Raw genomic sequence first — 12781 nt, 5'->3', positions numbered from 1 at the left:
GAGGGTGATAGTTGAACTGCACTTTAAAGAATTAGTGATCATTGGCCCAGCAAGGAAAGATGAAGAAGGACTTTGCAAATGATAGGAAATATCATAATCAAAATGCAGAAGCAAGAAGGTACAGGTCTTGTACCAGGAACAACATGCAAGTCAGTTTATCAAGGTGAATATAGTCTTACATTGCACAGTCTTAGTTAAAATATAGCTATTTGTTTTACAGTGTCTTGAACTACTTTTAAATTATTATGTCATTAATCAGCACAGCAAATATTTTACCATTCTCCATTTTTAGAAGTACTTCACATGTATCTTACATGCCATTTTTTTCTTTTTAATTTTTCGAAATTCAAAAGTTAAAGTTATGTATTTGTCTTCACACTATCATTTATCTGTAAGGGGTTCAGTATGAAAATTCAGTATTTTTAATTCTACATCTATTTTTTTAAAGTTCAGGATGGATCTGGATTAATAGCAGTTCATGGCTTTAAAGAAAAGAAAATAGTATCCAAACATTAATATGACAGAACTATTGAAATAAATGAGAATATTCTTTTAAAAAACTACTTGGGAGATATGATAGCCATCTTTACGTACTTGAAAGATTTGAAAGATTGTTTTTGGAAGGAAAGATTGATCATGTATATTTAAGAGTAGTGCTTCTCCAACTGTAATGTGCCTGTGAATCACCTGGGATTTGTTAATGCTGACCCTGATTCAGCAAGCGTGAGGGGAAGATTTTGCATTTCTAACAGGTTTCTAGGTGATGCTGATACTGGCTGGTCTAATAACCTCATTTTGAATAGCAAGGCTAACATATAAAATAGGAATAACAGCAAGAAGTTAGAGGAAGGTACTGTCAGCTCAGATTTTAAAAAGTTACTTGTCATTTCAAGCTGTCCAATATAAAAATGTTCTGCCTTTTGAAAAAGTAGATTTCTCTTCATCTTAACTATTTGAAGAGAATAGATAACTATCAGTGGTATCAAAGAGGGAATTATTAAATGGGATATGTTTGATTAGATGACAAGTTAGGTCTCTTCTAGTTAAAAAAAATTCAATAATTCTCTACTTGAACAAGCATACTTAAAGATAACTTTTGTACATTTGCAACCTGAACTATCTTTTCACAGGAAATGTGATCATTAATGTCTCTAAGTTGTTTTTATTTTTTTAATTTAAAAAAAGAAAATTTAAGATATTCAGAGAAGTTAATCTTAGTATTTATATAAAATGAAAGAAGAATTCAGTTATTTATACAGTAGTTCATATAATGCTATCTCATGAGAATCAACACATTACTAAGGTTGGTTGGATGGTTTTTGCTACAAAATGTTATTTTGGTAGAAATTAAATTACAGATAGTTATAAAATTTGCAATAAAGTCAAATATGTTGTTCTTAAGAGCATAGTTTGAAAATACGGTAAAACTCTTTAAACGAAATTCAAGAGAATCAAAGAAACAGGTGAATTTATAGTACAGATTTGCTCTGATAATTAAAACAATGCTGAGGGATACCATAGGTGATTTCCTTCTCTGCCTTTAGTAAATTAAGTCAACACCTGATCCCAATTTTAAAATAGGTTTCCCAAACACAGTAAAAATGTATTCCAGATAATAAAAGGAATAATGGCACACATAGACAGTCAATAAATATTCACTGGATCTAAATAAAGTTATGTAGTCAGTGATTCTCAAGCAAGGGTGAGGGTTTCCTTTCCTAGGGGGAAAAATGTATCAGAATTTCTAAGAAAGGAATTGTTTTCTCAATTACTACCATCTTCCAGAGATTCTTGTGTGTCCTTTCCTTAGAAAGAAAATAGAGTTTGAGGGTATTGACTGCTTTCTTTACTGACTGAGTCTTGTTGAAGCAGAGGAAATGTAATGAGCCACTGAAAAGGTTTTATGTAAATTAACATTGTAAAGCCAGTTTCAAATTTTATTCTGCTACTGATTAAAGAAAGTAAAGCATAGAGTATAACCTTGGAACTATATGGATAAAAACTTAAAGAATCCATTGGATTTCATGTAAGTAGAACTCTAGTGAGCCATAGATCATAAAGATTTTTAGGGAAGGTGAATGAAACAGAATAACCACTCCAAAATGATTCCTCCAGCTGGATACACTGTCAACATTCACTGTCCATCTTGGCTAAATTTCTACTGTAAACCAAAGATATAAAAAGGGATATATGTGTACTCCTTTACCCCTTTTTCTTTCCTAGCAGTAGCAGTCCAGTAGAGTAATTTGTAAACATAAAAGCAACATTAAAGTATGAGGAAATTTGAATATAAAACTGTAAGAAAATAATGTCTCACATTTGTCATATACTGAAAGTATTAAACAGGACCCTTCCATATGTTTCTTAGCAGTTTGCTTTCAGTCTTAAGTGCTGTTTCCTCAGGGTTTCATACAAACTTGACCTTTCAATCCCAGATCAATTGATTTCCTAGGAGTCATTTGTATGTAATAGCAGGTGCCCCAGTATAAATAATGGGTGGATAGAAGCATAATATCTACATCAGAAGACCTTGTTCTACTCTGTGCTATCAGCCAACTGCAGTGTTCTACTAGAGGCCATGACTAGAGAGGGATGCAGATAAATCAGATGTTTTCAGAGAGAAGTGTCCAGCAAGGAGAATCCAAATGAACCAAAGCATAAGACAAAAGAATTTAAAGGTAGAAAAGGACACATATTCACACTCAGGGAACAGATTGAAAGTACAGCTCTACCACCTGCACTTTCTGACAATAGGCAAGTAATTTCACCTCTCTGAAATTCGGTATCATTTGTGAATGAAGATCCAATACTTATCCTAATCTTACATGATTGTCGTGAAAATTAAATACAATAGAATATGTGAGCATATTAAATACAATAAGATATGTAAAATTCCATTTAACTCTTCATGGACACCTCCTGACATCATCAACCTGTCTGGCCTAATCTGAAACCAAAAGCCCCATTCCCTTTTTAGCGTAAGTTGACATCCCCTTTTTGTAGTGTATCAAGAAATCCTGGCTGGGTGCGGTCGCGGAGGTTCGTGCCTGTAATCCCAGCACTTTGGAAGGCTGAGGCGGGCGGATCACCTGAGGTCAGGAGTGGGAGACCAGCCTGGCCAACATGGAGAAACACTATCTCTACTAAAAATACAAAAATTAGCTGGGTGTGGTGGTGGGAGTCTCTAATCCCTGCTACTCGGGAGGCTGACGCAGGAGAATCGCTGGAACCCAGGAGGCGGAGGTTGCAGTGAGCCGAGATCACATCACTGCACTCCAGACTTCAGCCTGGGCTGTTAACAAGAGCGAGACTCGTCTTAAAAAAAAAAAAAAAAGAAAATCCTTTGTAAAAGGAAATTTGTAAAGATTTTATTTTGCAAATCTAAAATAAGGATCCACATTTATATTTTGATGTGTACATAGAGTTGTCTCTCAGTTCAACAGTCCAAACTTGCTTTTTAGAAAGGCAGGGAGGCATTTTTATTATAAGGAAGTTTGGTTATCTACCTCCTTAACCTGTTTCTCTGATAATAGCAAAGTATAAGCATAACAATATCATTTTTTAATAACTATTTTAAAATTTGTGGTCATTTAGAGATAGGATGGTTAGAATTTTTTCTCTCGAACTATCTAGGGAAAATATTTAAGTAAATTAATATAATAAACATGATTGCAAGGTCAGTCTTTAACTTGTTTGAGAGTAAATGCTTTTCGGTCACTTTAGAAGCATCTACTGAAACAAAAACAAAGGTATAAATTAGAAATTGCATTTATTCATAAAAGGATAATGACTGTTAGACTAGTTCAGACTAATATTTCTTTGAAAATCATAAAGAGGCTATTCACTATGTTGGTCTCTTGAACCATTATTGTGAAGTATGTTTTATGCCCCATAGTTTGTATGTAACAATAAATTTGTGATATTTATGTTCTAAGATCTTAGAAAACACCTTAAGATCTTTGCATCTTCTATAGTTTTATATTTATATTTAGTTACTTGTATGAAAACACATAACCAACTTGTTTAAAACACTGTACAGCTTCAAAGTAACTTTTGCTTTTTGCTATCTTTTGCAAACTTATTTGTACTTCAGATCATTTTTTTTTCCTTTGAAAAGCCTTGCAGTGAGAGAATTTCTTTGTTTGGATGATCCACCGGGTCCATTTGATAGCCTAGAAGAAAGCAGGGTAAGTGCTGTATTATATAGCACATGAAAAGAGGAACAAATAATACAGTACAATAACTACATTGTTTCTTGGATGGAATAGCAAACAGCAAAATATTATAATTTCAGGCTATGGTAGTTTTGCACAGAAAGGTTTCATGTTTGAGTCAAAGGTTGCTTTCAGTGAAATACATAGACTTAGCTCAGTGAAAAAGTAAAAATTCATATATGTCTTATAGTCAATAAAGCTCTAAAATTAAATCCTGCATTATTTTTACTGTTTCAAAAAAAATGATTTGGGGGACCTTTTTATATTTAATAATACTATGTGTAAACTGAGTTTTCTTCCATTTGAGTGTCAAAATAAGGAATGTACAGCTAAAATCAAATTTAAAACTTCAGGGGTAGGAGTGATTATCTTGTTATCGGTTTAGCTTGTGCCTGATGCTTCTCAAATTACATTAATTGATGTGTTAAAGTGTCCTGTTTCTTGAAGCAATAGCCTAGATTCACAAAACAGATTTGGTAATAGTAGATTAGCTAGGATTTTATGCAAGGTTTTTCCCCAAATGTTTAATGGCATTTAAATGGAACAGATTTAATTGGTAGGTTTGTAATGTTTTCATTCAAGCTGAGTCAGTTCTTTGTGTTAGATTGAATGCCCTGGCCTTTTTACAACAGCTTTATTGGAGTAATATTTTCATCCATAATATTCACCAATTTGTTGTTTGCTATTCTACTGAAAATGTACAATTTAATACTTTTTTGGAAATTTATAGAGCAGTTACCATCATCACTGTAACCCAATTTTAGAATATTTTCATCACCTCAAAAAGAATTCCTATAAGCCATTTTGCAGTCAGTCTGCACTTCCAGCCCAAGGCAACCACTAATCTGCTTTCATTCTCTACACATTTGCCCTTTCTGGATATTTCATATAAATAAAATCATACAGTGTGTGTTTGTGTGTGTGTATTAGTTTACCATATACATAACTTTTATATATACAGTCTGCCTAATATATAATATACAGTATTATAATCTTTTACACCTGATTTATTTCACTTAGCATGCTTTTGAGGGTATTCCATGTTATCCTCTATAATTATTTCATTACTAAATGGTTTTTCATTGTTTGCATATACCACATTTTGTTTATCCAGTCACCCATTGAGGGATACTTGGATTGTTTCCAGTTTTGTGATATTATGAGTAATGCTATGAACAATTTCATATAATGTTTTGTGTGAACATATGGTTTTATTTCTCATGGACTGAGAAATTCTACTTCCCTAAGAGTAGAAGTGTTTGATCATGTAACAAGTTTAACTTTTTAAAGAAACCAATAAAGTTTTTGAAATTTGCTGTATTCTATTCTCACTTGTACTGTACGAGAGTTTTAGTTTCTCTATGTCCTCACAAACATTTGATATTATCTCTCTTTTGGATTATAGCCATTCTCTTGGATAGGTAGTGATATTTCATTATAGCTTTAATTTTCATGTTTCTAATGTTTTTTGATATTGATATCATGTCACATGCTTTTTAGCCATTCATGTTTTCTTCAATAAAATGTCTGTTCACATCTTGCCCATTTTTTTAAAAACCTGGGCTGTTTATCTTATTCAGTTATAAAATCTTTACTTTAGATATTAATCCTTTATCAGAGATACAATTTGTAGATATTTTCTTGCAGTCTGTAGGTGTCTTTTCATCCTCTTAATGGCATTCTTTGAAGTGCAAAAGTTTTTAATTTTAATGAATTTATTTTATCACTTTTTTTAATGGCTTATGCTTTTACTATTGTATTATAAAAACTCTTTGCCTAACCCAACATTACAAATATTTTCTCATATATATATTTTTAATTTTATATTTTAGCTCTTACAGTTAGGTTTATGGTCTATTTTGGGTTAATTTTTTTTAAGGTATTAGGTAAGGGTCTTAAGTTCCTATACCTATCTTAATTTTTTTTTAGTTCGTTTTGTTTAATTATGTTGACACTTCTGTCAGAAATCAAATGACCATGAAAAGAAGGGTTTGTTTCTGGACTCTTAATTCTAGTCTGTTGATCTATTTTCCTGTCCTTGTGCCAGTATGATACTGTCTTGTTTACTGCAGCTCTATTATCATTACTGTTTGCATAGCATATCTTTTCCCATCCTTTTACTTTCAATCTGTTTGTATCTTTCAACCCAAGATCCATCCCTTCTACATAGCGTGTAATTGGGTCTTGATCTGTTATTCTTTCCGACATCTGTCTTTTACATCTGCCATTTTGCAATTTGTTTTCTGTTTCTCTCATCTGTCTCCATCCCATTCCTCCTTTTATCTTGTGTAAAATAATTTTTAGTATGCCATTTTGATTCTTCTGTGGAATTTTTTACTTTTTCTTATTTTTCAGTGACTGCTAAAGGTATTATATTTCAGTGAAATATAAACTTGGCTCCAATATCTCTCCGTTTCCTCCCTCTTTCTTTGTGTTGCTATTGTTATCTATTTTACATATATCTTATAAACCTAACAATACAGTGCAATAATTATTTCTTTATACAGTCTTTTGTGCTCTAAAGAACTTAAGAAATGGGAAAATATATTTCATAGATTATTTTATTTAATCCACATGTTTACTATTTCTGGCCCTCTTCATTTCTTCCTGGAGGTTGATGTGATCATCTGGTATCACTTCCTTTCAGTCTCATAATCTTCGTTTAGTTTTTCTTGTAAGACGGGTCTGCTAGCAACAAATTCTCACAGTCATTTTTGAAAGATAGTTTTACTGACAGATTTTTTTCTTCCAGCACTCTGAATGTGTCATTCCACTGCCTTCTGGCCCCTATTATTTCTGATAAAAAAAAAAAAATCAACCTTTATATTGTTTCCATGTGCATAATGAGCCATTTTGCCCTTGCTGCTTTCAAGATATTCTGTTTGTTTGACTTTCAGCAGTTTGATTATGATGTATTGGGATGTAGATCTCTTTCTGTTTCTCATGCTTTGGCTTCATTGAGCTTTTTTGACTTGACAGATTAATGTTTTATATCAAACTTTGGAATTTGTTAGCCATTATTTCTTCAAATACTTTTTCACTCCCTTTTTCTCTCCCTTCTCCTTCTTGGACTGTCATTACTTGTATATTTGTATACCCTATGTTGTGCAAAATGTCTCTGAAGTGCTGTTCATTTTTCTCCAATTGCTTTTTTCTCTGATCTTCAGATTGAAAATTTCTATTGATCTTCAGATTCACAGATTTATATTTTGGTCATATTAAATCTCCTGTTGAGCCCCTCTTGTTAATTTTTCAGTTACTGTGCTTTTCAACTCCAAAATTCTCAATTGCTTATTTTTTAACTGTTCTTTCTCTTTATGGAGATTTTTCTGTTTGTTGACTCATTATCATTATCCTTATCATTAATTCAATTTTTTCTAGTTTATTTCATGTACGTAATGGTTGCATTAAAAATCACTGCCTGATATGCCTAACATTTGGGGCCGTTTAGAGATAGCTTCAATTGACTGCCTTTTTTCCTGAGTATGCTTAGATTGACCTTGTTTCTTTGAGTGTTTTATACATTTTTTTGAATACAAGATATTTTAGGTGATACACTGTAGCAACTCTTGATTCTTAATCTCTGTCTCCTATAGTGGTTATTATTATTTTGTCTGTCTGTTTAGTAACTTGCCTGGACTAAATCTGTGAAGTTTGTCTCCTCAGCAATGTGTGGTCACTGGTGTCTTTTCTCAGTGTTTTTTTCCTCATTTTATTTTTAAGCCTGGCTTTCTTGTATTTCTGCATAGCTTAATGTTCAGTCAACAGTTGGTCATAAATTTTGCTTATATACCTCAAACTAGTAAGATTTTTACACTCTGGTAATGGATCTGTATATAGTCTAAGGAGTGTATTTAAAGTTAAGGTCATTTTCAAGTATGCTGTAGATTTTAGTTTCTGCTGAATCCTTTCCCATCTCCTATTCTATACACACATATGGGCTCTGTTGTCCTGTGTGGCTTGGGTCCCAGGATATGTGGAAAGCTTATCAAGGCCCCATAGGTGTATCGTTTCCCAGAACTCCCTGTTAAATCCTGGGTAGATCATTGCTTCTGGGTTTCATTCAGCCTTTCGGCTACCATTTTGTCTCTTTGATTTAGAATCTGTTTAGAAAATTAAGTTCTATTTTAAGTGAACATTGGGCTAAAGAAGCTAAGTGTTTATCACTCCTTTTCCAGCTCAAGGATTCCAGGATTTTTATTCCTTTAAAGTATAGTATTCTTTCTTCTTGCAAGACAGCCTTTAGTTCATTTTTTAATTTTTAAATTAGCCCTTTTACAAAAAAAAATAATAATTTGAATATCTTTTTAGTGTTCTTAGTTCAAAATATATGCTAGTTAGTATTGTCAAGTATCATAACTTGGCAGGGGAAGAGTGGAAGCTGATTTGAGTTAGGATTTCTCATCCACGCTATCGGCATTTAGGGCTGGATAACTTTTTGGTGGCCGAGGCTAGAGCACAGCCTGACGTGTGCATTGAAAATATTTAGCAGCATCCTAGGCCTCTACATATTAGACACCAATAGCATACCCACTCATGACAAGTAAAAATGTCTCCAGACATTACCAAGTGTCTTCTGAGTTTAAAATCGCTCCTGATGTAGAACCACTGATTTAAATAAATCACCAAGGCAATATTAAGTTTATACACTCAACAGAGTAATATGGAATGTATCTCCTAGACTCTTTCTCTAAAATAAATGCATTTTCCTACAGGTGTATTTGAAAATATATGTTTATTTGAACAGTGAATGAAGAAATTCTGTGTTTGCTCCTCTCCTTCAAAGTAAAATCTACAGTAACCTAATGAGATATATATCTCTTTTGTCTGCAGACTTACTTAAGCAGCCTCTCATTTTAAGAAAAATCCCAAAATGACTTATTAACCCACATTTCTTGGAGTGTAAAATTAAACTTATTCAAACGATACTCAGTTCGGCAAATCTTTAACCTACTTTTCTCTGTTCCCTATTTAAGGTAGTCATTTCTACCCCTCATATACTTGTACTAAAAGAGGGAATTAAGGTTAGGGATATAAAGTAGTCTACCTTTTTTTGGGAAAATTCAAATCTATTACTTGTATGGAGATAATATAATTGGAAGAAATGAGGTCTTACTGTATTAACATTAATGAATAGCTTATAATTAGAAATAAATTATAATTTTTAATATTTTATATGAATTATAAGTACAAACAATTAAAGCAGAATTCTTAAGCCATCTATTCTCTACCTAAATTGTAATATGTAATGAAGCTGTTTTCTTAGAATCACTTGCTAGCAGATTTTCCTGTCCTGATGGAACTGTTTGATCTCTATCCCAGAAGGAAATTTATATCAATATAGCCTTCCAATGACTATTCTAAGGACAGTCTCCATTCCTATATACATCTTTCCTAAGGTACCTCCCTCACTGGGGTGGATGTTAATCTTGGAAGAAACCCAAGGTTTTAAAGGTACTTTCCTAGGAATACAATTGTTTCATTGTTAGATATTCTCCTCTTCAACTTCACTGCATATGCTAAAATTACACCCCAAATTTGTTATATCAGTTTGTACTTTTACCAACAATATGTTTTCCTTTTGCTCTATGTCACCACTAATACAAGTATTGTCAATCTTTTAATTTTTGTCAGTCTGATAGGTATAAAATAATATCTTACTGTTATTTTAGCCTAATTTTCTTGATTACCAGCCAGGTCTGGCATCTTCCATAGTAGCTGCACATTCTTTGTCACATTTTCTATGGCTCTTGTTCTTCCCTACACACCAGCACATAAAAATATTTCTCCTAAATTTCCTTCTAATAAGTGTAAACTTTTGCTTTTCACTCAGGTCTTTTTTTTTTTAAGAGAATTAAATTGTTTATTGATTACACCTAATAATGGATGATACACAAGCTTCATTCCCATCTATAATTTTATCTGGTACCATTACTCAATTTAAATATATTGCATAGGATGTGCCAACAATCATTTTTATAACCAATAATTCCATGATTTTGCTTGGGTAATCCCTTTTAATGGTGAACTTCAGGTCACAACAGTAACTATCAGTTCAACTACACCAAGGTTTCTGAAGACAATGACTTCCCCACCCAAGCAGGTTGTATATAAATTCCAAATAGTACCTGGCATCACTCTGAAGGAATTCTAACTTCACACTGTTGGGGAAATTTACCAAGATGGCTTCAGAGTAGACTAACTTTACACAGCACATTAAAAAAAAGACATTTATTCAGCATCACAATCAGACTATTACATTTAGCAATCAACAGCCTGGGTGCAAAAAAAAAAAAAAAAAAAAACTACATTAAAACCCTTTGTTGGAATGCTTTACATTTGCCACAGAACAGAAACTAAAATAACCTGTTATACAATTAGTCAGAAATACAGTCCTCGAGTTTTTTGCCTATGCACATGAGTATTTGTCTAAAACATGTCTTCTTTGTAGCAGCTAGGCCCTGCCACCACTGTGCTTGGCTGAGTTCACAAATCTGTTGTTACCTGTAGCTTCCCTGTTACTTCTCTGGCTCTCCTCTCCTGCTGAGCTTTGTTTCCTAATTAAAATCTTCTGCCACTGCCATAGCTACGGCTGCTCCTGGAACCGCCATAGCCACCTTGGTTTCGTGGTTTGGCAAAGTATTGGCCTCCACCACCATAGGGGCCAGAGCTTCTGCCTCCAAAGTTTCCCATCTTCATGGGTCCAAAATTTGAAGACTGATTGTTGTAACTGCCAAAATCATTGTAGCTTCCACCACCTCCAAAGTTGCTTCCATCATTACCAAATCCCTTATAGCCATCCCCACTGCCACCATATCCCCCACCACCACAGCTGTCAGCAAAGCCACCATGACCCTTGAAGTTTCCTCCACAACCAAAGTTGTCATTCCCACCGAAAACACCTCCACAACCACCACCAAAGTTTCCAGAACCACTTTGACCTCTTTGCCTGGATGAAGCACTAGCCATCTCTTGCTTTGACAGGTCTTCCTAACTTCACAGTTGTGGCCATTCACGGTATAGTGTTTCTGAATGACCGTCTTATCCATGGAGTCATGGTCGTGAAAGGTTACAAAAGCAAAGCCCCTTTTCTTGCCACTGCCTTGGTCAGTCATGATTTCAATCACTTCCATTTTTCCACACTGTTCAAAATAATCTCTTAGGTGATGTTCTTCAGTGTCTTCTTTAATGCCACCAATAAATATCTTTTTCACAGTTAAGTAGGCAACTGGTCTTTGAGAATCTTCCCTTGAGACAGCTCTCTTTGGTTCCACAACTCTTCCATCCACCTTCTGTGGCCTTGCATTCACGGCTGCATCCACCTCCCCCACAGTGGCATATGTGACAAACCCAAAGCCCCTGGAGCACCTGGTGTTTGGATTTCTCATTACCGCACAGTTCGTGAGGGTTCCCCATTGCTCAAAATGGCTCCTCAGGCTCTCATCAATTGTTTCAAAACTCAACCTTCCAGTGAAAAGCTTCCTCAGCTGTTTGGGCTCTTTAGGAGACTCTGACTTAGACATGACAGCAGGGAGAAGAGAGACTTTAACAATGCTTCTTCGGCGGCATCCACGGGCAGAAAGGAGCAAGCTGACCTCAGATCTTTTAATTGATTTAACTTTTTCTGTATGGATGACCAGTGATCCCAACCTCATTTATTTAAAAGTTCATCCCTACTGCACTAATTAGTAATTCTTCTATTCTAAATAGTTGAGTGTGAACGGGTCTGTTTATGGTCATTCAGTTCTTTTTTTTTTTTTTTTTTTTTTTTTTTTTTGAGACAGAGTCTCACACTGTCACCCAGGCTGGAGTGCAGTGGCGCCATCTTGGCTCACTGCAACATCTGCCTCCGGGATTCCAGCAATTCTCCTGCCTCAGCCTCCTGAGTAGCTGGGATTACAGGCACACACCACCACACCCAGCTAATTTTTGTATTTTTAGTAGAGACGGAGTTTCTTCATGTTGGCCAGACTGGTCTTGAACTCCTGACCTCAGGTGATCTGCCCACCTCAGCCTCCCAAAGTGCTGGGATTACAGGCATGAGCCACCATGCCTGGCCACTCAGTTCATTTTTAGTAGTCTCATCCCTCTGCTGGTACTATATTGTGTTAATTACTATAATTAAATAATCTTATTAACTGGCAGAACAAGGGTGCCCTTATTCTTCCAAGTTGGCTATTCACTTTTCCATATGAATTTTAGAACAACTTTGTGAGTTCCATGAAAAAATCCTATTGCCATTTTGTTTGGAATTTTAATACATTTATTTATTAATTTTGAAGAGTATCTTTATAGTATTGAATCTTCCTATTAATAGATCTTTGCATATGGAGGGTTTTTTTTTAAGTTCTTCAATAAAAGTTTACATTTTTTTCATCTAGGGAAAGCCATAGGATTTCTCATCATTTTTGTTGATGAAATAATTGGTATTTTTACATTCTAAGTTACTAGTTTTATTATTGATTTTTATATATCTATTTTGTATGTCACATTCTCTTGTTAGTTTATAGATCTGTTTGGATTTTCCATATAGGTAATCATATCCCCTGCAATATTAACAATGTGTT

At 34.2% G+C, this 12781-nt stretch overlaps 1 protein-coding gene and 1 pseudogene across 17 annotated transcripts in view; one reads left to right on the top strand and one right to left on the bottom strand.

The window, feature by feature from the left end:
- SNX16 (sorting nexin 16) overlaps window positions 1-12781 on the top strand; it is an 84389-nt gene that overhangs the window by 22844 nt on the left and 48764 nt on the right. For all 17 annotated transcript variants that reach the window (XR_010159119.1, XR_010159117.1, XR_010159120.1 and 14 more), the window contains 1 exon segment: window positions 4118-4187. Coding sequence is in view for 10 of the 17 variants with exons in the window: in NM_001246533.1 (NP_001233462.1) it covers window positions 4118-4187 (70 nt within the window). In the remaining 7 variants the exon portion in view is untranslated.
- Window positions 10692-11737, bottom strand: LOC129135735 (heterogeneous nuclear ribonucleoprotein A1-like; annotated as a pseudogene).

Source organism: Pan troglodytes, chromosome 7 (genome assembly GCF_028858775.2).
Source record: "Pan troglodytes isolate AG18354 chromosome 7, NHGRI_mPanTro3-v2.0_pri, whole genome shotgun sequence".
NCBI lineage: Eukaryota > Metazoa > Chordata > Mammalia > Primates > Hominidae > Pan > Pan troglodytes.
This window is presented reverse-complemented; position numbering and strand designations above follow the sequence as displayed.